Source organism: Nyctereutes procyonoides, unplaced genomic scaffold, assembly GCF_905146905.1.
Source record: "Nyctereutes procyonoides isolate TBG_1078 unplaced genomic scaffold, NYPRO_anot_genome, whole genome shotgun sequence".
Classification (NCBI taxonomy): domain Eukaryota; kingdom Metazoa; phylum Chordata; class Mammalia; order Carnivora; family Canidae; genus Nyctereutes; species Nyctereutes procyonoides.
Genome location: NW_026575049.1, coordinates 31,505,896 through 31,533,262, shown reverse-complemented (window position 1 = coordinate 31,533,262; position 27,367 = coordinate 31,505,896). Strand labels below are relative to the sequence as shown.

At 44.5% G+C, this 27,367-nt stretch overlaps 1 protein-coding gene and 1 long non-coding RNA gene across 2 annotated transcripts in view; one reads left to right on the top strand and one right to left on the bottom strand.

Moving 5' to 3' along the window:
* Nucleotides 1–27,367, bottom strand: part of SYN3 (synapsin III) — a 455,217-nt gene that overhangs the window by 388,368 nt on the left and 39,482 nt on the right. Inside the window, exon 3 of the mRNA XM_055328319.1 lies at nucleotides 12,290–12,347. Coding sequence (XP_055184294.1) covers nucleotides 12,290–12,347 — 58 coding nt within the window. The remainder of the gene's footprint in view (nucleotides 1–12,289; nucleotides 12,348–27,367) is intronic.
* Nucleotides 1–27,367, top strand: part of LOC129511531 (uncharacterized) — a 65,246-nt gene that overhangs the window by 21,302 nt on the left and 16,577 nt on the right. The gene's annotated exons all lie outside the window — the stretch shown is intronic.

The following is a 27,367-nucleotide window of genomic DNA, read 5'->3' as shown; positions in this document are numbered from 1 at the left end:
TGCCTCCTCTGGGTGGTCAGGGAAAGAATAGAAAATAATGCCAGGGCTAAATCTTGAAGACAAGCAAAATTTGGAAAAGCATGTCCCAGGAGAAGAGATTTCCATAAGAAAAGGCACGGATGGGGTAAATACAAGATGGTGTTAGGACAGGAAAGGAGCCACAAAGGGTTTGCTAGTACTACAATCTAAGCTACATAATGGAGGGGATGGAGAAGGAAAGGCAGGCAAGGACTAGCTTGGATGCCATGCTTGTGTCCCTTGGAACAAGTCTCAGGCACAAGCCAGTTCTCTCTACACAAGAGAAGAAATTCACCAAGTTATGCCTAGATTTCACTTTCCTGTAATAAATCTTGCCTGCTAAAATAGCATCTGGAATTAGACTGTGAATTCCGGCTCTGCCACCTGTAAGCTGTGCAGCCTTATAGCCTCTCTGACCCTTTTCATTTCCTCATCTGGAAATTGAGAAACTATATAATACTCTTCACAGGAGAGCTATGAGGATGAAATGAACTAATCCACATGAAGTGCTCAGTGTGTGCATGGCATGTAAGCATGGGATTAGGCAGTGGCTATTATCAGTCCCTTCCAAGCCCAAGACAACACCATCCATGGAAATTCTCTCATCCCACTCTCTAAACTTCCTGAGAGAAGTGGTCCCAGACAGGTTCAGCCTAGGCTGAATTCTAAAGTATGCAGTACCTTAAAATCTCCCCTGTGGTCTTAAAGGTAGACACCATAGGACATACAAACTTATTCTCAGATACCAGTCTCCCTTCTCTTTCCCAGCGACTGGAAAATGCAGCCAGTCTGGGTAGGATCCAAAAGAATCCATTTCAAAGCATAAGTCCTGTTTATGTGAGGGCCTGACTTCCCTCCTCGGGAGATTCTGGTCAGGGTGGGGTGGGAGATTCCTTAGACAATCTAATAGATTAGTTTCCAGTTTAGCATAACAGCTAGACAGATTTTTGTGGTGAAGTCATCCCAGTCAATTAAAAGGCATTTTTCCCTGCTGCGAGTTCAGAAGTCCCTTTGGTTTGTTCCAGCTTTCTGGGATGTTTCATAATGGGCTCCACCCTGGGTTAATTAATAACCCTTGATTCCTACTGAAATCCTGTGTGTAAGCACATCCGGGCAGGGGCTGCTGGCAGGGCTGGGATGAAGCCAGTGGGAGCTCTTCTCATCAGGGAGTGAGCCAGACTCTAAATGGTAGAGATTGACAGCAGAGCTGGCAGTAAATGTAAAGTTAGCCAAGCAAAACTGAAGGACAAAGCCAGAAAGGGTGTAAAGAGGGGCAAAAGTGGGGAGGAGTGGGCGGAGGAGTGGGCAGAGGAGTGGGCAGAGGAGTGGTAATCATAAGCAGCGGAAGGCACCACAAGGCGAGAGCTTAGGTAGATTGAGAGTAAAGTGGAATGTAGGGAGTGAACTGGGTCTGGGCAAGTGGCTGGGACAAAGGTGGTGAATAAGAAGCAGTTGATAGCACTTGCTTTTATGGGATGCTAGCTCAAACACATTGTGTGGCTCTGGTTCCATCCTCTCGGCTTTAAAGAAAAAGTAGGTCATCTTCTCCCTTTTCAAATGCAAGTTGCAGGTAGAGAATGAAGCTAAAGACCATGTGGCAGGGATTTACATGCAGTCTCAGGCCACCACTCCTACTCAGCCAATCTTCTAAACCACTATTAGCATGTGCATCCTAAAATGAAAACATGATCACGTCACTCCACAGCTTAAACATCTGACAGGTATGTCCCCACTGCCTCTATGACATGATTTCCAGCTGCTTGCCTTGCTGCACAAAGCCCACCCCGAAGAGATCGTTCTCTGTTTCTTTTCCAGCTTTATCTCCCACTTCCACTCCTCATGCACCCTATACTCCAGTCATTTTCCCCACATGTGACAAGCTGAAATTTAAAGTATGTTCTTGAGCTGGGAGGCCTGGTATTCACATCTGCCTCCTTTGCAGCCTGATGCAAAGCTAATTCTTTTCCCCAAATCCCCACCAAGTATTAACCTCTCCATGAAGCATTTCCTAAGAATGTCCCAAGGCAACGGTGGCAATCCCTCTTCTGTGCTCACTAAGGTTTGCACAGGTCTCTAATGTATTACAGTCACTGCCCCCAAATATCTATCTTTCCACCAGAAGGAGAATACCGTGAGAACGGAAGGCTGTCATTAAGGCCAAATACAGAGCAGGTGCTCAGTAAGTGTTTTCTTGAATTAAGAAGCAGGCTGAGAGAAGTCAAGTTCTGTTTATTTTTTTAATACACACCACTCAAGAAGTTAAAGGGTTATTAAGTTCTCCTTCAGAACTGCTGCTTAATTTCCACTGGAGACACATTTATCTATGATATAACCAGGGGGCAGAGCAGATATTGATGGAGGGAGATGGCATCAAGGACAGGAAAATTATCAGAGTAGGTAGAGGCTATGATACCATGAGCCAGCTTTCCCAGCACAAGAAGATGGACTTGCTCTCATTCTCATGGATCCTTTCTTCTCATCTTTGATTAAGTGGCTAATGAGTAGTATAGCCAAACCAGGGAGGTAGGCCATGAAGAACTATCCAAGTGACAAAGCAGTCCCTGTTGCATTTAGGATCAGCAGGGCTCATCCAACCATAGTCTCAATCTTCCTCCAGCCCTCATTATTTGGAGCTTGCCTCGGCCATTAGCTGTGGCTCAGAATCCATCCTAGCACGCCTGCCTCCACAAGGAGAAGGCATCTTGTGGGTAAATGTGGAAAACATGGACTTCCTGACTACAGAATTAGATTAACTTGTTTGCTACCAAAACCATCAGAAGACACTAATAGTTTCTTAAATGGGGAAGATAAATGATAACATTGACAAGTGGAGACATGTAATAGGAAAAAGAGTGATATGGGAGTTGGGAGCCAGGGGTCTCTACATGGAACTACAATAATTTGATGTGTGTGTGCTAGGTCTACTCACTTCCCTGCTCTGAATCTCAGCTATTAAACATGCAGGTTGGATTAGATGATTTCCAAGGTCCCTTTCTGGCCCTAGGCTACTATGACTGTACCACACTATCCATTCATTCACACATTCACTCAACAAACATTTATTGAATACCTTGACCAGGACCTGTACTATCTGCTATCAAGGAAAAGTTAGAGGTTTGCACCAGATGCCAGTTGAACACCATATGTTTGGGGAAATATGATTAGAAATATATGTAAATAATAAAAACACACACATAAACATGAATGTTTTATATTTCTTATCCACCCCTAACTATACAACAAACTTCTTTAAGCATGAATTATATCCTTTCCATTTCTGAATAATCCCAGAGACTGAAACATGGGTTTAGCAATTCTGTAGGTGTATCTTGTGGTTATTATTATTACTATTATTATTTTCATCTTACATTTGAGGACACTGAAGCACAGAGAAGTCAGGTTACTTGCTCAAGGTCACTTAGGGAGTGGCAGGGCTGGGATTCAAACCCTGGTCTGACTCCAGAGTCAGGGCTATTATATAGTCCTAATATAGTCTGAAGTGTACCGCTACACTTAGAGACAAATAGTAAATATTTATTTTTGAGGAAAACAAAGAACAAACAGAACTGTTAACAGGAGGACTATCCAGCAATAAGCCAGAAACATCAAATGATGGGTAAGAGCCACCGAGGTTAGCGAGAAAAGGAGGAGTCTTTTGCTAGAAGGACACCTCCTAAGAAATTGTAATTTATCCAGCAGATCAAAAGAGTAAGGTAAGATAGGCATTGACAGTGGGATTATGTGCTTGAGGAACCTGATCCAAGAGGGGAACTGAAAAAGAGCTTAATGAAAACAAATTCAAAACTCAACATATACTCTACTAGATCTACTTTGGTTAAGCAGGCCCCTGATGTCAGCTGGACTTAGGTTCAGATCCCAGTGGCAGCACATTCTTACCAGCTGTGTGACCCAGGCTGGGCAATTTATCTAAGCTCTTGGAGCCTCAGCTTCCTCAGCAATAGGCACATCATGTGGGATGAGTTAAGGCACTGGAAGCACTTAACATGGCACCCAGCATACAGAAAATGTTCAATCAAAGTTAACCACCATCACCATTGCTATGGTTTCTCCATTTCTCTGTTGTCTTCTTAAATTAGTGGGCCTAAAGATAGAGCCAGGATGGTGATTAACTCACCCACATTCATAATGCCATGGTTAAGAAAAGACACACTTGCTCCTCTAATGAGTTATGTTTCAGCTAATATGCCCTAGTGTCCCACCTGCTTTTTTCATTCCCCCAGCTGGTTCTTAGATTTGAAAAGAAAAAGGCCTCCATGGAGACCTGCACGCTTTTAAAAATAATACAAAACAGAATGTCTGAGGTCAGGGTAAGCCAAGCCAAACAAATAAATCTTGCAGGATTGTGTTAACAAAACAAGGCTTAGTGGATCAGAGCGGGTAGAGTTCTGCCGGACTCAGCCCTGCAGAGAAACGCCAAGCTCTGGTGAATTTCAAACACAAGAAGGTCAAATAGGAAGAGCAAATTATGAAGTACTTCAGTGTTCAGCATCAATGCTTGAGCTGAAACCAGGAGGACATTCTGTGCACGCTGGACACCAGAACCCATGGGTCAATTACAGTCCTAGAAATCCACATCAGAAGGGTCTTATAGATCATCTATACAACCTCTATGGAGGGCGATCTGGCAATAGCTATCAGGATCCTAAGTGTATACTCATAGTGGGAGGTATACTCTGAGATAGACACCAGCCTGTGGGGGGCTTACCAGGGAGTGCTCTGGGTATCACCACTATCAGATGAGAAGAAAATGGAAAGCAGCAGCACTGGGCAGAAGGAGAAGTCAGGCTGCACTGCTACCTTAGCAAAGGCCTCTGTCAATTCCACAAAGAGCTCTGAAGCTGGGATGGGCCTTCAGAGTTGTCCCAAATTGGGGTAAATGGGCAAGGTCTTTGCATTGCCCAGTCATTGAATGAAGCTGCCATCAGGAAAGAGAGGTGAGCTTGGGCAAGGCAGCTGTCCTCATCTGGGCCACTTCCAGAAGAGAGCTAACTGCTGAGGGTGGTAGCAATGCCAGCAGCTGCAGAAAGCCCTGTATTCCAGGTGCATGACAGCACTCATGGCATGTGTTGCTCTTAGAACCAGTTGTTCTAATTCTAGGAAGAAATCCTATGGGTATGCTAACAGACGTCTGCAATGACACAGGTTTGGCATTATTTGTTATAGTAAAATTATGGAATATAAATGACTGGATATCCATATGACAGTGCTCCGGGCAATCATTAACAAGAATGAGGCAGCTCTGCACATACTCTCATGGAAGAAACAACCAGTAAAATGTGAGAAGTCAGGGTTCAGAACAGTACAGGTATGTAGAAGGGTATGTGTGGACCTTGAACAGCTAAAAGAATGGACTGTGCTGCTCACTGTTGATTGCCACTCAGTCCCACACCCATCCCTCTTTCCTGCACTATGGGGGCTGAAAGCCTAAAGCTACACATCCCAGATGCTTTTGCCACATGGTTTCAGTTAATTTCTAACAATGGGAGCCATTTATGCAAGAGTTCAGGTTAAGAAGGAGATAGCAATTGTTCTGCTTCTGGTGGTAGCTACAGAAGCTTCACTGACAGCCTCGCAGATACAACAGATTGGTGGCGATTCCTGCAGCGCAGTGGGAGGGCAGACTCATGGCTCTCCACTGGCCATGGTGGTAGTGACAACAGCAGCAGTGAATGTAGGGCTGCTGTGGCTCTGGGTAATATGATTTTCCCTTTTGAACCATTTATAACTAATCTTCCCATTAAATCTTCTTCCGAAATACCTACAATGGTTTCTGTTTTTCAAAACAACTACTATTTATGAAAAACAAAGGAAAATACACATACACATATATTTGGTCATTGCATTTAAAACCTCTCTAGAAAGTTGCCCAAGGAATCAGCGATAATGGTTAAATGAAGTTCATGGATGGTTAAGGAAAACAGATTAGTAGGGGCAAAGTTGAAGTGAACTTTTCATTAGATACCATTTTTAATCTTTTCAACTTTTGCTATTTGTATATATTATCTTTACCCCAAAAATAAATAAAAGAGAAAAATAACAAAGGTTATCTCCAATTAGGTACCCAAATTTCCTATGAAATATTCACTACATTCATCAACCCAGTTTCTACTGGAACTCTGCACCTACCAAGGGGCGTGGCCCGTTTATCATTACTCAGTACTGCTTCATAGTTTCTGTTCATACCAAGTTGAAGTCCATGTTCTTGCAGGATAGTACTATTAGCCTGAACTGCAACCCCAGTGAGACAATCTGGGGTGGTTTTTCCAGCACACTCACACATGAAACTTTTATCACTCATTTCAGATTAGCTATGGAACCTTTCTGAGCCTCATTTTCTTCATCTGCCAAACAGGGAGCGTCATATCAAGTATCTCAAAGGGTTGTGGTGAGGCCGGAATAAGATTATGGATGTGACTTAACCAACACATTCGATTATGGCTCTAAATACCTGCACCACTGGCAGAAAAATGCAGTGGATAATATAGGAGGGCCTTGAAGTCAGACTGCCTGGGTTCAAAGACAAGCTCCTGCCAATTTTAAGTCGGGCAACCTTGGGAAAGCCACTTACTCCCTCTGAGTCTCAGATTCTTTAAGATGGAGGCAATGACAGTGCTCATTCAACAATGAAAAACATCCAGCCTGATCTTGTAAGTACTTAACATATGGTAACTGTTACCATTTTCACCTACTTATTCAGGTAGTAGACACTACACAGAGTAGATGGGATCCTCTGAAAGACCTTTGTCTCTGGACTAAACATCTTCAGTTCCTTATACTGATCCCCTTTGCTCACAGATGTCAGATTCCCCTGACTCCAATCACTCTCTTCACAAGGCATTCTGTGGAATACCCCCTTATGATGTGACATCAAAACTGGATCTGTCCCTAGCGTCTGACCAGGACAGTATACATGTGTAGGGGTGTAAGGGTGTGTGTGTGTGCATGTGTGTTTACGTACCAGCACTTTCCCGGATTCTAAATGCTGTACTTTGATAACACAGCCTAAAGAGGTATCAGGTTTTGGGAGAATAGCAACCATAACTATAGTTTATTGAGCATCTAACAGATGTGCCAGAAACTATGCTAAGCATATAACTTACACTGACTCATATAATCGACACAGTAACTCTAGGGGATAGAAATTATTACTCTCATTTTTCAGATGACAAAACGTGCATATAAATGTTATAAATAGAAGGCCAACACAAAAAAATATGGTAGAGCTGAAATCCACCTCTGGTCCCTCCTACTCTGAAGTCACAATCTTAACCTCATTAGACTTCCTCTACAGATATTAAGAATTTGTTCAAATCTTAGGTCTTTTCTTTCCCCTTGTGATTTTTTTAAAGATTATTTATTTATTCACTCATGAGAGATAGAGAGAGAGAGAGGTAGAGAGAGAAGCAGAGAGAGAAGCTGGCTCCAAGCAGGGAGCCTGATGCGGGACTCAATCCCGGGACTCTAGGATCACGCCCTGGGCCCAAGGCAGACGGTAAACCGCTGAGCCACCCAGGGATCCCTTTCCCCCTCCTTGTGATTTTAATAAGCAAAGTCTCCCTAATCTTGCTCCTCTTCAGCTGAGTTTTTCCATAGGGCCTTATATCGCAACCTCCTTCAATTCGCTTGTATCAGGCTTAACATGGCATATTCTCTCTCTTATTCAGCTTCAAGTCATCAGCAAATATAATTTGACAAGTCTCTATTAAGTAGAAGAATAAAGCCAAGGGCTCTGCCATTACATGTATTTCTCTCAAGGTGTATCTCTATCAAGTAATCATTTCCTAATGGGGGTAATGTTCAACTTGTTACCAATTCACTGATCTGAATTAACATCCAACTTGCATTTCTCTATCTTGTTGACAACTACTTCTTGAAATATCACATGATCTTTTTGGTCAATATAACATCTACAGCAAAGATTCATTCTAAGAAACGTTGACCCATTGAGAACTGTGGATGGAAAGCTGAAGTGGGCATGCAAAATTATATACATGATGGTTTTGAGTGTTTAAACTATTTTATTTATTTATTTATTTTAAATTTAAATTCAATTAACCAACATATAGTACATCTATTAGTTTCAGATTTAGACTTCAGTAATTCATCAGCTGCATATAACACCCAGCACTCATCACATCACATGCCCTCCTATCACCTGGTACCCCAACCCCCACTCCCACCACCCCTCCAGCAACCCTCAGTTTGTTTCCTACAGTTAAGAGTTTCTTATGGTTTGTCTCTCTCTCTGATTTCTTCCCATTCAATCGCACTATTAGGCATTTACCCAAAGATACAAATCTACTAATGATATGATGGGGCACCTGCACCCCAATGTTTATAGCGGCAATGTCCACAATAGCCAAACTATGATAAGAGTGTTTACATATGTTGAGGAAAAAAATCCCACCTCTGCTTCCCTAAGACATCTGAGTTGAGGAAATATATAAAGAGCAGAAGGTGAATAGCAGTTGCATCAAGAACCTTTCCTGGGATCTGCACACATCGACCTAACCCTATTGCAACTCCAATATCACAGGGGGAGCAGGACTCCAAGGGAGCCACTGGCATTCATATGTAAATCTGTGGCTTGTCCAGCTTCCTCCATTGGAGCCAAGGTCAGATGCTTCACCTTCTTGTCTTTCCCTCCATCTGTTAGAGCAGGACACTGTCATTGCTTATGCCTTGGTACCTCTATTATCACTGAGGAAAGACTGACCATTGTAATCGCAGTCTTTTTTATTAGAGAGGAAAGAAGTCCAAGGCTCTGTCCCAACAAGTCCTAGTCTGCTCATCTCTCAGAACTGAGTCTATTCAATATTAATCCATTCATCAACCTCATTGTTTAGTCCCATAGAGGGGTGACTTGTACCTATGGAGAAAAAGACCCTCTGCTCAAATATAAACAGAAAGGAACTTGACATGTCAACCACCCTGGCCCAACCGTCTTAGACCCTCCAAGGACACTGCTGTGAGGCCCCACAGAGCCAATGGGGCATTCTGGGTAATGGAATGAAACATGATGCAGCCCCCCCACACACACACCTCCCCAGCCTCCCCAGGGTTTCTTGATTCCTGGCTCTGTAAGTGCTGAGGCAAGCAGTTTTTGAACTTGGGGGGAAGAGGGTGGAGAGAAGAGGCGGAGGCTTCCTCTAGGCCAACCACAACTAACTCATTTGCTCTGTCCAGCAAAACCCAGACAGTGCAATTATCTGGTTAATTTGGCCCTTAGTTGGGAGACAGACTTCCAAAATGTGAGTCCAGCTCAGACTAAACAGTGGCTTCCATCCTAAGACTTTTCCTAAGTGTGAGAGGATATGTGTGAGATTCCTGGGGGGTTGCTTATGTGACCCAACCATTCATCCAGATGGGAAAAAACAATCATTTCAGACTCTAAGATGAGTTTAGGAAGGCATGTCTTTCAGGGAAAAATGCCCAAATAACCTGCTATTTGGCTAATTTGCCTTCTGGCTTCTATGGAGGGGGATGGCTAGAAATCAGGATGATGCTAAATTAGCCAATGTTTTCCAGTATGACTGTAGCCTTCATTGATTGGCTGAGTGTCCCCAGAGCAGAGTGAGTTATTCTTAGGGCAATTCCCAATGTTGCTCCTACTTATAGATTTTATACCCATAAGCTGGGCTAGGGGCATCATTGAGATAAATGGGTAAAATTAAAACATGTCTCTGGGGTTTTCATGAATGGGATGAGACAGGGCTGGCTGAACTGGCAACTGAGCATTTACCAGATGGTTTATGAAAAAAACAGATTTTTGAGGGGGATTAAGAAGCAATGATTTATCTCCCTTGGAAACTGACAAGTAGCCTGGAATCTGTGGAATCTATCAGTCATTCATTCTGCAAATATTTCTTTAGTTCTAGTATGTGCCAGGCCGTGTGCTACTTAACAAAGTGCGATCCAAACAGTCATGGTCCTTATGCTCATGCAAATAATCCCACACCTAAATATATGGATAAGGGCTAAGAAGGCCAAGTTGGGTGCTATGATAGGGAATAACCAAGTTAGCGGATTTAGATCAAGGTGTGAAAGGAAGAGTCTTTGAGGAACGGATTTAAAAGCTAACACTTTAGTGGCCTTAAGTGGCTCAGTCAGTTGAGTGTCTGCCTTCTGCTCAGGTCATGATTTCAAGGTCCTGGGATCAAGCCCACACCGAGCCCCGCATTGGGCTCCCGGCTCAGTGGGGAGTCTGTTTCTCTCCTCTCTCTGCCCTTCCCCTCTGCTCATGCTGTCTTTCTCTCTCTCTCAAATAAATAAAATCTTTTTTTTAAAAAAAGCTAACACTTTAAAGAATCTATTTGGTTTTTTAGAAAGATCACTGCAGCTTTAATAATAAAAATAAATTGGAAGTGGGTAAAAAGAGTTAGAAGGCTATTGATGAGGAAGATTGGATGAGAGCTGATGATGGTTCAGCTGAGGATCTAGGTAATGAGGATGGAGAGAAGTGCGTGGACTGGACACATGGAATGTGGAGTCAACAGGTTCTGGTAGCTGAATGGGTGTAGTGGTGGAGGGAGGCGAAGCATCCAGGAGCCTGTGCAGGTTTCTGACTAATGGGAAGGTAGAGGGTGACACTCTTTATTGAGAGAGGTAACTTGGGAGGACAAGTAAGTTGGGGCTAGGAGAAGATGATGTGCCCTATTTTGGAGTCAACCAAACTGGAATCTCACCATTCCACACTCTCTATTCTTCAGCCCCCTTACTTTTGCTCACACTGCTCCATCTCATGTACACTTCATGTGGCTATATCCACTTATTGAAATCCTACCCATCCTCCAAGATGCCCTCTAAATACCACCTCCTCCTCAGAGCCATTCTTACTCCCTGTGGCCTCTGCTGCCCTTGGCACTAAGTCTGGACTTCTCTTTCCTGGACTCCACCTGCACTGAGGTTCTGTGAAGACTTATCTTGCCTCCCTTCCTAAACCACAAACTTCTTGGGACAGAGCCTCTGTTTCTATATCCTCCTTCCCCACATATTAGTGAACTAGCGAAGTAGACATTTGACAAATATTTGTTAAGTGAACAAAAATAACCTACTCTTTGCCATGGAAGGAAAACCAGTAGACATTGGACTGACTTGAAAGCCACAGGATCAAATTGAAATTCAAGTTTAAGGTGTTTTAATACTAAGCCAACTCAAATTGGATACTCAGAAAGGCTTTCTGTTCCTCTAACACACTAAACTCAAAGAATGCTAAAAAAAGTCACACCCTCTATTTTCTTATTGCACTTTTCTGACTTCATCTTATAGTAGGGACTTTGTCTATCTTGTTAACTCTTTGTCTTTTATGATGATGATGACATCGATGATGATGGTAAATGAATAACATTTACTAAGTGCCTGGCATATGCCAGGTGCTATTCCAAATACCTAGAGACTAACTCATGTGATCCTCATAGCCACCCTATGAAATCGATGCTATTATTACCCAATTGTATAGATGAAGAAACTGAGCTGCAAAGAGCTTAGTACAGCCCAAAGTTGTAGTTAGTAAGGAGTGGCACTGGGATTTAGACCTAAAGTCTGGCTCCAGAGCCCATGCTTTGAGCCTTAGCTCTCCTAAGGCTGAGCACCATGCTTGGCATATACTGAATGAATGGGAGGAGCCCTAGATTTAGAGGTCATAAGTTCTAGTCCCAATTCTGCCACAGATTTCCTATGTAGCCTTGAACAAGTCTGTGTTTCTTTCCCAATAAATGAGGTGCCTGGATGTTGATATTAGAGCCAATATTCATAACTCTTTGAGGTTTTAAATTATTTAATCCCAACAATGATACAAGGAAATTGAGGCATAGAATAATTAGGTTACCTGCCCCATACCTATTAAATGAGAGAGCCAGGATTCAAACCCACTGTGCTCTCTGGCTCCAGTGGTTCCAAGGAGATGCCTTGGGGGTTGTGGGGGAATTGGAGGAAAGTGGAACAGGATGGAGCAGACAGACTTTTGGGTTCCCTGCGCCCATTTCATCAGTTCTCTTGTCTCTACTTGTCTCTATTTTGCACAATGGCCTCCTACTTGAGATTTCCTTTGAAGAAAGGTTCTGCTGCTAAAACAAAAACCATTAAGCTAAATGACTCTGGAATTTAATAAAACTCTCATGTATAAGCCAGGATTTTCTGGTAATCTTGACTCATGGTAGCCACATAACATGAGGATCAAGGCTGCTCCTGAGAATGACTCCCCTATGGAAAACATCAAGGCGATAGCATAAAAGACCTAGCTCCAACCTACCTGCTCCACTCGGATCTCAATCTCTCCATTCACCTTCTTTCCATGAAAATACTTGGTCCTGTGAAAGAGAGGAAGAAAGCTACTGAGTAAGAGTGCAGACTGCTTTACTGTTTTCTTCCTTCTTCCAAAGGCCTTACTTACCCCAAGAAGTGTGTGTCAGACACATCTGTACCTTCATGCTCTCTCCTCCTACCTTGACTGATTTTCTTACTATTTGTATGTACTGTGTGGAAGAAGGGAAAGAATACTGAATGGGAAGATTGGAGCCTCAGGTTCTGGTTCTGCCAGGTGGCTGGACCTCCCTTTGCCTCAATTTTATCATATGTAAAAGGAAGATATTAATACCTGCATGACATATTTCTAAGGGTTATTTTAAAGATCAAATGAGATAAAGAATCCTACATAAGTAATGATTATTATTTTATTATTTTAGTGAGTTACACTCTATATACTTCATGAATTATCTATCTGTCCACCCATTCGTCCATTTGTCAATCTGTCCAATGAAGCAGCCCTCATCTGTCCCTTTATCCAGCCAGACAGCCAGCCAGACATCTTTCCATCATCTTTCCTCTACACCCCTACTTCTATCTTCTCAGTAAATGGCATCCCATCTACCTATTGCTCAAGGGAGAAACATAGACATCATTTTTGTTCTCTTTCTCTCTCCCCATACCCACTAACTCTACATTCTAATTATTTCCCAAATCCATCCACTTGCCCATTTTTTTCTCTATAAGCACCCCAATCTTGGCCCCCTCATCTCTCTTCTCATATCAATTCTCTTTTCATACTCTTCTTTCATAGTACTTATTATAATTATAATTAGTTATAATCAGTAACTGTGTTTAATTCTTCTGTCTCAATATACTATATAACACAGCCTCTTGAAGTAAAGAACAAATACTCTCAACATCTACCAGAGTGCTTAACACACAGTAGGAGCTCAAGTAATATTTGAATGAATAAATGAGTGAAGAGATAGATAGGGAAAAAAACCCACTCGTTGAGTATTTACTCTGTGCCAGAAACTGTGCTGTAGGCTTTAACCTATATTGCCTTTCTCCTTTAATGCTTCCAACCACCACCATGAAGAAAGCATTATTATTTCCAACCTATAAAAAAGAAAACCAAAACCCAGAGAGACAAAATGTTTTGCCTAAAGAACTTTATCCTGTTCTTCTAATTCCACATCTATGTTTTTGTTCAACCTTGAAAAATAGCAGCAAATGCTGGGGTACTCTGGGTTTAGATGTCCTCCCACATACAAGGCAAAAGTAATAAAAGTTTCCGTTTGCTCTTTTGGATTTTGGTATGAAGAAACTAACAGTTCTTAGTCATTTGCTGTAAACTGAGCACTGTGTTAAGCATTTCCATAAACCTTTCTAGGGAAGAGACAGCTCTTTATTCCAATACCCATTCTCCCCTTCACAAAGTAAGGGAGTTTATGGATTGGCGCGTGCGCACACACACACACACAAAAGAATGAATATCCCAACTCTCTATTCAGCTAGGTGTGGTCATGTGATTGAGTTCAAATCAATAATTTGTAAGTAGTCATCTAACAATCTTTAGTTTCTTCTCCTATTCTTTTTTCCTGGAACATCCATGTTGCTATTTTTTCAACCTTTCGTTTGGAAAGAAAGAATCCTTTCTACAAATTCTCTGACCAAACTTCTGTCTGCCTGCTTCCAAAGAGTTTCTATCTACACTCAGCTGATGACAATGGAGTTCATTTCTTTCCAAGACTGCCCAAATCACTGACTGATAGCTCTAATATTAACATTACTTTTTCTCAGAATGTTGACAGACTTAGCTGTCAACTAGGCAAAACTTTAGTGGGATAGGAGCTGTTATTGTGACTTGAAAGGAAGATGTGGTCTTTTTTCTTTCAGGCATGGTGTTTGACAAAACGTGTGGGCAGTGAGGCTTCATGCAAAGGGAACCTTTCCACCTAGTTTGTGAATTTTATCACAGGCTTTAAAGGTAGCGTCAGCAAACTGCAGACACTGGGATAAGTCCACCTCTAATATTTGTGGGGCCTGGGGCAAAAGAACAAATGAAGGCCTATGTATCATATGTCTAATATTTATAATTGATATATAAAGCCAGCAAACATTTAAATAAAACATTTCTGTCTTCCTTCCTTGACAAATACAACTTCATAATGATCTGGAAGGATCAGAATTTAGACTTCGTGGAATTCTTAGGGTTCTACTCAGAACAAGGCAACATGGGTATCGCCATATCTTGGTCTCCACCCTCCTCCCTAATCCTCCTCCCACCCTCCTTTCTGTCCTGCACCACCTAGGCTTTTTGTGCAGGCTCATGGATGGCCCAGCCTATGTGTCATGCTTCATTTCCTCACTCATGCCCCCTCAACTGTGCCTTGGGAGGATTAATCAGGGAACTAGTCTCCACAGGGCATGGAATTGGGCCAGGGTCCCTTTGGGCAAGGAACTCTAGGGTTCTGTGTATCTAGTGCATGGTCTAAGGTATCATTTACAGGGTCCTGTGCAGAGACCTCCTCCATTGTCAGAAGGGGTACAGCCAGTAAGGGCTGGAATCAGACTTAAGCAAGGTTCCTTCTAGCTTGGGTTTAAAAGAAGTACTGGGTGAGACCTCAGAGGGCAACTGATGAGAACAAGCACTGGTACACTTGAAAAAGCAAGACTTGGGCAAAATTTGAGCTCTACAACTCACTCACCACATGTTCTAAGCCAAGGTACTTAACCCCTCTAGGTCATAGTTTTCTCATTTGTCAAGGGTGATAACATCTATAGCCAAGCCTGTAGGGATAAATTCACCTGATTCTCTATGCAAACAAGGCAATAGAGTGTAGCTAACTCAGGGCAACCACATGGATGCAATCCCAGCTCTACCACTTACTGTGCAACCTTGGGTAAGTCACTCAACCTCCAACCTCCGTGTGCTTCACTTTTCCCACCTGGGAAGTGGGGTTACTACTAGTAACTAACTCACAGGGTTGCTGTAAAAACTAACCAAGATAAGATACATAAAAGCACTCAGAACAGTTCCTGCACATTCTTAGTTCCAAAGTACACAGCCCAGGGCCTACCACAGAATCAACAACAAAGAACTATTAAATGTTTTCTCTGTGCCTGTGGGTATTATGTGGTGGGGATCCACAAATAAAACATAATCTTGCCCTCACAGAGGTTGCAAAACAGAAATGTGATTCACATCACATTGATCTGTTCCATCAGTGCAACGAGTGATGGGTGGTGATAATAATAAATAGATGCTGTTGGTATATAAGGCCTGCAAGTACCTTTACATCCTTCCTCCTATTTGACTCTAATATCAACCCTGAGAGAAGAAATGGGGGGGATCAGTCCCCACACGTTCCAGGTGAAGTCTCTGTCAATGACATATAAAATCTCGAAGTGTTATGGTGAGTTAGATCTTAAGGTTCAAGATTTTTGGGATTCTGTTCAGACCCTCTGTGTCCTTCATGATCTGGACCCTGCTGACTTGGCCCATTTCTCCTCTGGTTTTCTGCCCACCTCATGGACATACACAACTTCCTGTGATTCCCCAGCCTCATCCTACATTTGACGCCTCAGAAACTTTGCACAGGCTGTTCTCTCTGCTTAGGATGGCTTCTTGTTCTTCTCTGCCTGGCTGTCTCCAAGATCTTCACTTACCTCCTCCATCAAGTTTTCCCTGAAAGTGCCCCCCCCCCCACACAATGAGGCTGAGTTAGGGGTTCCTCCTTGGGGTTCCATACAGCATCCTATACTAACAACCATTAAAACACATATCATTCCATGTTGTGATTGCATGGTGTTTGTTTTTACCTTGCACCCACATACCTAGTCTGTGAGCTTCTAGAAACCTGAAACTGTCTCAATGCTCACTGCATCCAGTATCTGGTACAAAGTGCCAGGGCACAAGGCACATGTTTAACAAATGTGTGCTCACTGAGTAAATGAACAATGTCTTCCACGGATAAGTCGCAGCATACTCTGTCCTTAAGACACTTTACTGTCATCTACTGGTACACCGCTGTAATACACTTACAATTCTGTACTGATTATGATGTGGGGTTCTTGTACAGCGTCCAACCTGAATGACTGACTGGTAGCCCTCAACTCGATTCTAACCAGAACCCAGAGCACTTTACCCTATAACAATACCACCCAAGCAGCTCTGGCCTTCAAAGGCCTCACCTTCCCAGGAGAAACACTTGTTTTGCCCATCTCTGGAATGTTTACTGCAGAGCCTGGCAGATGGACTCAGGCTAAAGCTGGGGGTCAGGCAGTCCATCCCCCTGCCTGGCTGGGAGTCAGAAGTCTGTCTCCTGACAGGCCACACAGACTGCTGCCTCCTTGCCGGGGGCTCATTCAGGCTTGAGCCGCCTCTGAACAGTTCTGTCTGGCAGAGGGAAGGGTAGGGATGGTTTGGAATTCTAGATGCCTTGGGGGTTGGGGTTGCTGCCTTTGTAACTGCCTGGCTGTTTGACCTCAGGCAAAACTGATGGCCTCACTGTGCCCGAAGGCTGTCTCCCTAATACAGACCTCTTCCTACTGCCCTAATATGTTTATTCTCATAATGAGCTCCCTGAATATCCCAGCCAATCACTCAGGCCTTGGCCTTGGGAAGGGGGTGGGGAAAACTCTTGATTCCAGTAAGCTTCCTTCTCTGTGGGTGGTCTCATATTTTACTGCCACATCAGAGGCACCAGGAAGGAGAATATTATAAAACCAGTGCTGCCTGGGGTGGGAAATCCCAAGTTTGGGGAGGCGGGATGTGGTGTGTGAGAGAGATTTATGAGGAGTGGGTACTGAGTTCTTTCATGGCGACAGCAGGGGCAGAAGGAAGAGGAGAATTAGCACAAACAGGATCCACCTGTGTCCAAGCGGCACCCTCCTAATAAATGTGTCTGGGATGTAAAGTCAATGTGGCTGGGCCTTGGCTATGCCCTTCCCAGGGAGGAGGGGTCAGGAATGTTCTGTCTCAGACACAGCCCTCTTCCCACAGGTCACCCCTGTAGGGAGAGGGCGGGCAGGGATGCAGGGAACTGGCCCTAGGAGGGGAGTCTCACGTTTCTGATGTAACATATTGGTTGCTTATTCATGGCCTGGACTTAAGCAGGGGGAGATGGAGTATGGACCATGCAGGAAACCACTGGAGGCAGACATGCTCAAGGCTTTCCCAGCCAGTAAGATGAGGAGAATCACATGGCACCTAGGCTGGATGGAGGTGTGGCAAAAGCAGGACTTTTGAACACAGAGGTCCAATTCAGAGATCCATTCTAGCTCCATTATTTACTTGAAAAATAGCTAATGCGCCTGGCCCCTTCCCACTCCCAGAGGGGATCCTCCAGTGATGGGGCAGCCTCTCCATACCACCTTGCAATTAGGGAACTCGAGTGAATCAGGCAGAGGAAGGACATGGCCAGGCCCCTTGCACCCATATAAAGATCTATGGAGGTAAGAAACTAGAGCTCCAAGCCACAGAGTATGACAAATGTCCCCTCATTGGCTTCTGACAATAACAGGAAAGGAGATTTTTATGGGTAGATCTGGTCACCATTCACTCCCTTATGTAACCACTATGTACTGCGCCTCGTACAGACCAGGCACCCTATTAGGTATAAGGCGAAAAGGCTGACATGGTGCCTGCTCTTGTGGAGCTCATGCTCCCAGAAAAGTCAGAAAACCAACCAGGTGAAAAAGAAATGGTGAGTACTAAGAATAAAAGGCACAAAGTGATAGAGGATAAGATGTGGAGAGCAGGGGAGATCTGACTTAGGTTGGTCAGGGAAGGCTTTGGAAGACGCTTAACACATATTTATTGATCATCATTATGGGCCAGGGCCTGCAGGCTCTAAGGAAGCTTATCACCTAACAGGAGGGAGAGACTCATAAATGGACAATGACCACACAGGACATCAGCCCAAAAAAGGTACACCCAGTCTAAATATTAGTCCAAATTAAGTCTAATAGTCTAAATAGTCTAAATGTCAGGGGCTACTTCCCTTGTGAAGTGGCCCAGTTCATCCATCCTTGCATCCAATATTTGGGGCCTCTTCTTTGTCAAGGCCAAGGGCCACCAAGATGAATATGAGAGGGTCTGGCTGCGTGTGTATGTGTGAAAGGCACAGACAAGGGTAAACAAAATGGGTAGGTGCTGGGGGTGCTTAGGGAGGTGATGAATTCTCCTGGGGCATATCCTAAAGGTGCAGAAAAAATGAGCGACAGGCATGGAGCAGAAGACCTAGATTTGAGTTGGCAGCTGGGTCAAATGCTACATGATTTTGGATAAGCCCTTACTTCTTCATCTGTAGAATAAGGACAGGAAGATTACCCACAGGGTTAGCATAAGGCTTAAATGAGGATGCAGATTTGGAGGACTCTGGGAAGCTGCCAAAAATGTGCTAGCAAGTATGCTGCCCACCAGTGGGCTGAAATATGGAACTTCTCTTTTCCAAGTAAAGAGGTAGGATGGGCACTGCTAGCATTAGAGACAGACTTAGGTCTCATCTAGCTCTGCTATTTCTTTCCTTATGTTGCTTCAGACAGGCATCAACCTTCCCAAGCCTGTTTCATTTATAAGTGCCCATGAATAATATCCCTGACACATCCTGATACATGGCAGGCATTTAATGTTCATCCCTTTCCCCTCTGACCTTCACCAGGATGGGTAGAGGGCTGAGGTCAGTTGGGTGTGTCCCCGGGGAAGTGACATGTTATTTCTTCTCTAAGAGGAGGAAGTAGCTGTATCTTCTTGCTCTAAATGGAACTCCTGCTTCATATCTAGCATAATGGAAACCTGCCTTGACTACTCCCTGGGATCTCCTCTTTCTCCCCAGTACAGCCCTTTAGGGCAAAGTCATCTGTCACTCACTCTCCATGACTACAGATATCAGGCTAGAATGTCATCTCAGTCTTTACCCCTTTCCTTACCAGAGACACTACACTGTGTCACCCTCATTCCTATAAATATCTGAAAGTCCACAATCTTTATGACACAAAGGAGTTTGTTAACATTTAGAAAGCTAAGCCATTCACTTAGCAAACATTTAATGAGCATCTACTAAGAGCCCAACCTGGGGAAATGCCCATGGGAAAGGTAATATACTGAAAGGTAATTCATACAAGGTGCAAGTGACTAATATCTGGTCATTCCAGAAAAGGGATTTAGATGGTATAAGGAGGATGAGAAGGGGACCATGAGAATACCGAATGTTTGATTTAGAAAGGGGGTGTGGGCCCTGTCAAGGTGTAACGGACAGGGAACAGAAGAAAAAGGCTGAGAAAAGTTATTTTCTATCCTTCCTTTCCTCCCTCCTATCCTTCCTCCCTCCCTCTATCCATCCACCCATTTATCCATCCGTCCATCCATTCATCCATCCATCCATCCACCCACCCATCCATCCATCTATACAACTACTTATCCATTCATTCATCCACTCATCTATCCAAGGTTCACTGTGCCCAGCATTGTGCTAGACCTTAGGTATTGCACTAAACAAAAGAGTACATATCATCTAGCTGGGAGACAGACCCAGAAGAAGGGCTAGACTGCATTATTCATCCTGACTCCTGTCTTCTTTATCAGAAGTTACCAACTGGTAAACTTCATGAAGTCCACAGTCTTAATTTGGACTTAACTTTTATACTTAAAATTTCAAAATAGTAAATTCATATAAAAAATTCAGATTTCTGGCTGCCCTTGAAAAATCAATGATTTGGCAACACCAGCCTTTTACTCCTGCATGGTAACAACTGAGTGAGTGAATTGCAGCTGCTACCTTCAGAAGGGACACCAGTTCTCACACCCAACACGGTCTCCAACGCGCCATCATTTTGCTGAAGCTGAAACCAAGTGGGCAGATACCATTTGTCATAAAGCATATATTGTTGTTTTCCTTATAGCAGGGAAATATTTCTCTATGCCTGTGCCTTTTCCTACCACCTGCCCCTTCAGTCACCGGCCATCCTGCCTGGAAGTAGTGGCACAGGCAATTCCTAAGTTAACGAAGTCCTGTAAAGCTGGCAATTAGCTCAGTGCAAATCTTCAGGAAACCTGCATCCTTACCCTTCCTGAAGATCCAAGGTGGGAGGTCAGGAAAATGGACACAAAGCACCATCCTCTCTCTTGCCATCACAGACAGCATCCCTCCTGCCAAGGAAACACATCCCAGGCAGGCTTCCACAGGCCCCAGGAGAAGAGACATTCTGTAATGAGGCTGGCATCTGCCCAGTGACCTGCCTCCCCCAGGGCAAGGCTGTCATGAGGTGAGGTGAAGTCTGTAGACTCCAGCACTGGAACACCTATTGCTAAGAAAGCCATGTATGGCATCTGAGGGACTACACTGAAAAGGTCATTCAGAGGACCTGGGCAAGACAACCACATTTTGGAGGGAGAGGAAAGATTCACAAGGTAAACAGCTGAACTCTTCAGAGAAAAGCAAGGCAAGACCAGAGAAGTGACTGAGACATAAAGGCAGAGAGGAAAAAACACAAAGCTTTAGGCTCAAGCCTCCTGTAAGGGCTATAGGTCAATCCCTTTATACTCAGGGCTCTTCTGCAACATTTTCCCCAAATGGCCAGCCCAGTACCTGAACGTGCAAATGATGAGAGGCTCACTCCCAATGGGCAGCCCGCTTGATCTTTGGATGACTTTCCCATTCTATATATTGAACTGAAACAGATCTCCTGCTTAGGTGGCCCCACTGTTCCTGGCTCTACCAGTTGGGAGCCACATGAAAAGAAGTCTTCTAACTCAATGGTTTCTAAACTTGGCTCATCATCATTTAAAAACAATACAGTTTCCCAAGCTCCACTCTAGATAGTTTGATTCAGTGGTTCTAAGGGCACATGGGAGTGTGGCCTGTCCTTTACCAATCCAGCAACAGCACCTCCATTTGCATTTGCATTGAAGGAACCAAACAGTTCTCCAGCACATGGTCTTGATCGGACTGTCCCAGGACACACTGTGGAACCAGCCAGGTTTGTTCTTCCCCAGGAATTTGATTTCTGAGCAGAAGGCACATGGCTGGAGGGAAGCAGGAGCTGACTTCTCTAGAGAAGGCTGCCCACAAGTCCCAGCCTCCTAGATCCCAGTGGAGCCCTGGGTCCTGGTCTCTCCGAGACTTTGGTCTTCATATTTTCTTTTGCTTCTGTGAGCCTACCACATTCAATATATCCCCATTTTGACTAAGTCAGCCAAAGTCTATTTCTTTTTCTTGCAAACAAAGAACTCTACCTAATATAGAAGGTGTAGGGTGGTGCCTGGGAATCTGAATGTTGTTCTGATAGAAACAGTCTTTTGGGGAATGTGATATTAGTCTGTCATCATTAGACCAATGAGGAAACTGAGGCCTAGAGAGAACAGTGACTCCACTAAGATCCAGCAGAGAAGGGAGTAATCCAGAAGAAAAAGCATCTATCAAATTTCTCCCCACATTCCCTTCTGCTCAAAGACATTTCCCCCAGATTTTCTAGCCAGTTTCAGAGGGTGAAGACTCTACCAGGGGAGAGACAGCTCTTCACTGTTCCCCTACCCCCCCACCTCCTGCTTCTCTCCCTGAAAGAGCTGGGTAGGAAGCAGCAGGGGCACCAGGCCTCAGGATTGGACAGCGGGAAGACCTCACGGAGAGAGGTCAGCACTTGAAAAATTCCTCAAGTCAAAGGGCTTGGGGCTTGGGTGCCACACAAGGCCCTCACTGTGTGCGCACATTGTCTCCCTGATAAAAGGGGCCGGGCCTGGGAAAACGGAGCCTGTCTCCAGGCGACTAGGCAGGCTGCTGGGGAATGCCCAAAGCCCCTCCCCTTCCCCAGCACCAGGGCCAGGGCCAGGGCGGCAAGGGGGAGGGGCAGGAGAGCAGGCCAGGTGCCCAGATTGGGAGGGGTAAGTCCAGAAGTCCAGAGCCACTCTAGGTGGTGTGGGGTGGCCTATGTGAGTTGGTGAATGAAGTGAGGAGGAAGGTGACATTAGGCCTTTCCTTTCTCCCTCTCCCTTCCACCCCTACATTCCCCCACTGGCAACAGCCAGGGCCTGCCTTGTTCAAGGAAAGGTTTAGGGGTAGAGGAAGTGGTGGGGGGATATGTAAGGATTTTGTTTCCCAAAGCCACGTCTCTTCAACAGGTTGGTGCATGTCTCTGCTGTGAGCACCCCCAAGTGAGTCTAGGGGGGACCAACCCAGGTCTTCATCTTCTCATCCTCACAGTAGAGTGCCTGCCAGCTTACCAGCATCCAGCTATCCCTCCTCCAGAGCTTCTGGAAGACAGCCCTTGAGCCTATCCAACTGAACTGAGAAGCATGCCAAGTGGCTTCCTTCCCCCTGGCTTCCAGCACCATTATATTCATCAGCAATTAGTAATTGCAATTAATTGTTAGTACAGTTACCATTTCAGTGCCTGTTATGACAAGTTAACCCCCTGTACCAGCCCTAGCCAAGCCATCATCTCTAATCTTTGCAATGACCCTTCACAAAAGATATACCATCATCCCGTCTCACAGCTGAAGAATGTGAGGTTCAGAGGTCAGACTTCCCAAGGTCACGCAGTGAGAAGGAGAAGAGACCCAGGCAGTAGGCCATGGGACTCTCTACTAGTTTTGTTTCCTCCCTGCTGGTAATTGACAGTCCTCAGTCCTTGTCATGGGAGGGGAAAGCTGCCCTTCAAGAATGGGATCAATGTGGGGGCCTGCTTTGGTTCTCCAACCAAAAGGCAAGGAAGTGCAAAGGCCAGCCTCTCACTGGGACTGTGTTACCAGGGCTGAGATGTGTCAACTCTCTCTGTTGCCATCCCCCATAAATAGATTATCTAGATAAAATACAGGTCACCCAATTAAATTTGAATTTTGGATAAACCGACAACTCTTAACCGACAATGTGTTAAGTATATATTATAAGTCTATACCAAATATTGCATGAGATAAACTGATTCATTGTTTATCTAAGTATTAACTGAGGATCTTGTATTTTTCTTTTTTTCTTTTTTTTCTGAATCCAGCAACCCTACCCCAAAGGTACTGCAGGTGACACCAGCTCTGAGTCCAAACACCCCCTGTAGGTGGCACAATGGAAAGCAAAATATCCTGGTCACCATGGGGCCAATTAGGCCCACTGCAAGGCTTCGAGGGGCCTGCCAAGATGCCCTGAAGCCCTCATGCCTTCAGTCAAAGCAACCTTTGGCAGTTCAGCCCCTCAAGTGGAAGCTGGAGCCTTTGAGTTCTCAGCTGTACAAAAAGGAAGGGGAGCCTTGGGCATAGCATGTGGACCTTAGGTAGTCTTCTAGAGTTCCATGGCAGTTGTGTTCTCTGAGAGAGACTCTCCCCAGGGCATCCTCGATCCTGAACTCTTCCTTAACAGTAATATCAGCCTTTGGCAAGAGCATCTATTTGCTCACTAATTGAAGCATTCATGTATCCTGCCTTACCTTGTGTCAGGTACTATGCTGGCCTCTGAGAATATGGTGTTCAAACAAAGGAACCCTAAGCTCTACCCTCCTGGAGCTTATGCTCTGACACAGGACCACAGCACAGGCAAACAAACTGCACATATGGAACAACACTTGTGAGGGGAAGGTACAATGTGCTCTCACTGGAGGCTTTAACAGTTCTGCGAGCTCCATGGAATGGCGAGAGTAGTGGCATTATGGTCCCCACTTTACAGATAAGGAAACTGAGGCTCAGAAAGGTAAAGTAGGGCAGCCTGGGTGGCTCAGTGGTTTAGTGCCGCCTTCCGCCCAGGGTGTGGTCCTGGAGTCCTGGGATGGAGTCCCACATCAAGCTCCCTGCATGGAGCCTACTTCTCCCTCTGCCTGTGTCTCTGCCTCTCTCTCTCTCTCTCTCTCTGTGTGTGTGTGTCTCTCATAAATAAATAATAAAATCTTGAAAGAAAGAAAGAAAGAAAGAAAGAAAGAAAAGAAAAGAAAAGAAAAGAAAAGAAAAGAAAAGAAAAGAAAAGAAAAAGCAAAGAAAAGAAAAGAAAAGAAAAGAAAGGTAAAGCAGCTTGGCCAAGACCACAGAGTTGGTGGATGGCATAGCTGGGGCTTCAACCCTGACCTGCAGCCTGCCAGCCCCAAGCTCTCTGCATTTCATCTTCCTTCCCATTTTAACTCCCGTAGGCATCATGTCTGAAATGTGCTAGGAAATTACACATTTAACATGGGAACACAGCAGGAGAAAGCAGAAAAGATCCTGTTGGAACCTTAAAAAGAAGATAATAGCCCAAAGGCAGTTTCTATTAAGGATCCAATTCCCAAACCTGAGATCACGAGTGTCTGGATGGATATAGGAACTCCTTTTCCTCCTGGCACCAGATCGTTCCAGCTGCCCACGGGACTCCAGTAGGGTGGGGCTGCCTGGCTTGAGATGGGGCACTTTCCTCTGAGGGTGAGGTCACTGGGATCCTGTGCTTGGCCACAGTGCTGTTACATGGAGTCCTGCCACCCGGTCTCCTCCCATTACTCTCAGACACTGGGTGTGTGTGGGTGTGTGTACATGTGCGAGCCTCCTGAGCAGGCTCTGCAGGCCAGTGGCTTCACACAGCACAGAAGGGCCTATGCTCAGGTAGGAGGGGGAAAAATGTGGAGAGAACAGGGGTGTCCAGAATGGTCTGAGCTGGGTCCCCGATATCACTGACATCTGTTTCAATTTTGGGCTCAGAGCCTCAGTTTTCCTTATTTCTAAAATGGGAATAGTAAAAGTACTTCATATAGTTGTTGGGAGGATTGAATTAGAAAACTATGAAAACTACTTAGCACAATGTCTGGTGGTGGAAAGTACACAAATGTTTGCCACATGACAATGATGAAAACACGACCCCAACCCCAAATTGCTCATAGTTTATTCATTTGGGTGTTCATTCATTTTTTTAACCAAGACTTCTTAATATCTACATCTTGCCAAACACTGAAGTCCTCTGTGAGGGTTACCAGGAGCTGTGGTGCCAGAAATTCCTTTTAAGAAGCTGGTCCTGTTCAAGTCCCAGCCTAGCCACCCAACAGTTCTTTGAGCAGGGGTATGGTCTCTGTGTTCTGCTTCCTTGCCTATACTATGCCCCCTGGGCATCTCAGGAAGTACCTACGACCAGTGCTGTGTTGGCAGATGATTAATAACCAGTAGTCTGGGGGAGAACTGAAAGCCCTGTGTTTTGTAGCATTTGCCAATTTCTGTGGTGTAAATGCTCTCATGTGAATACTGTGACTTTCTGTTGGATTAAGAATGAGATGAGAGGGGGAAAAAAGGATTGCAGAATGTCACCAAATTCACTCCTTAGTTTCATTGTCACCACACCTACCTGTCCTTACCAATAACTCATCACCTCCGAAGTCACTCATTCAATCAACAGACATTTCCTAATTAACTGCCTGCCCTGTTGTAGGTGCTGAGATACAAAGACACCATCTGGGAGTGGGTGGGGTGAGTGGTGGTGGGGACATAAATTATCATACAGCATCTCTTGGCGAATCTAGAAATGCACCAGATGGTTTAATGGGTATCACCCATCATTATTTAGGACAGAGTAGCCTGATACACTCCAGCCTGGAAGGGCAGTAGAAGAGGAGTGTTTCAAACCAAGAATACTTTTTTCATTTCCTCCCCAACAAATAAAAGAAAAAAGAAACATAGAGAAGGGTGGAGAATTGAAGGGAAGGTAACAATAGATCATTGTTGAAATGGAATAGCAGACATTCTGGGAACACGGCCATGGGTGAGGTAAGAGGAGAGGAGAGCCAGAGTTCCACAGGACACTGGAGGGAGGGGTTGGGGGCAAAGGCTTAGCTGCTTCTATCACCTCACCCCAACCCCTCCTCAACTCCATCCAGGCTCTGAAGATCTTGTAGGTAAAATCATGAGCAGACAGGTAAATCCAACCCAAATTCAATTATAAGCAATCTTTTTGTTTGTTTTTTGGTCACATTCAGTGTTTGATTTCAAAATCAAATCTGGGGTTCTGGTACATTCTGTGGGTAATAATAAAACTTTGTGCCAACTTTCTTTTAATGATCTTGAATAGCAGCTCATAGTTACCCTCACATACTGGAAAATAAAGAGCCAAGATTTTATACCTAGGTGAGTAAAAACAGAAACCCCTCAACTATATGTATTACATTGCTGACTCCTAAGGTAAGGCAGTTTTCAGGCCCCATTATACCCATTAAAAGTTATCCTCATTGGACTGGAGTGGAGGCAATGACATATGCTAACTGAACACTGACCGTGTTTTGAGCACCATAGATATAAGGAAGAACAAGACATGGGCCTTGTTTTGGCAGAAAAGACAGCCACCTAGCAGCCAATGATAATACAGTGTGAAATTACCGTAGCACAATGACATATGTTTAAGTCGTATAAAGGAGGTGGTTGTTAGCACTGCTGGCAGGATAGAGCATGCCAGGGAAGACTTCACAGAAGAAGTGACACCTGAGCAGGCTTTTAAAGGATGAATGGACATTGGACAATGAACAAGATAGGGAAGGGTATTCCAGGTAGCAGGGAGCAGAATGTGCTAAGGCAAGTGTGTTTGAGAAGTACAGGTTGTTTTTTATTCCTGCAGAATAAATAGTACAGCAGGAAGTGGAGCCAGAGACAGAATTAGAGGGAGGCAGGCAAGCTGATGACTGAATCTGAACTTGAGGGCAATGATGCAGCAACAGAGGGTTATAACTAGGGATGCACGATGGGAGCAAACTGATCAAGTCTGTGTTTCAAAAAGATGACTCTTTTGTGGTAACATGGGAGGTAACCAAGAGGTCAAGACTGGAGGTCTGAGACCAGTGAGGCTGCTAGAAGTTTCTAGGCAGGAGAATGAGTAGACAAATAGTAGGGCTGAAAAATACTGAGCTTGAAATCCATTTATTTATTTCTCCTTTCCCTTGTGGTTCTCAAGACTGACTGATCTCCCCTAATCCCAGAGGACACCAACCTAAGTTCAGACCTACTACTGAGCTGGTCCAAAGTTCCCCAAACGACACTGCTCTAGCCAGACTCACCTCCAGGGCCAACCCCAAAAGGTGATCTTACAAAGGGATCTTACAAAGTTCAGCCATGAGTTGTTTATCTCAGCAAAGGTAACTTTGGGGCCCTCTGTTTCTC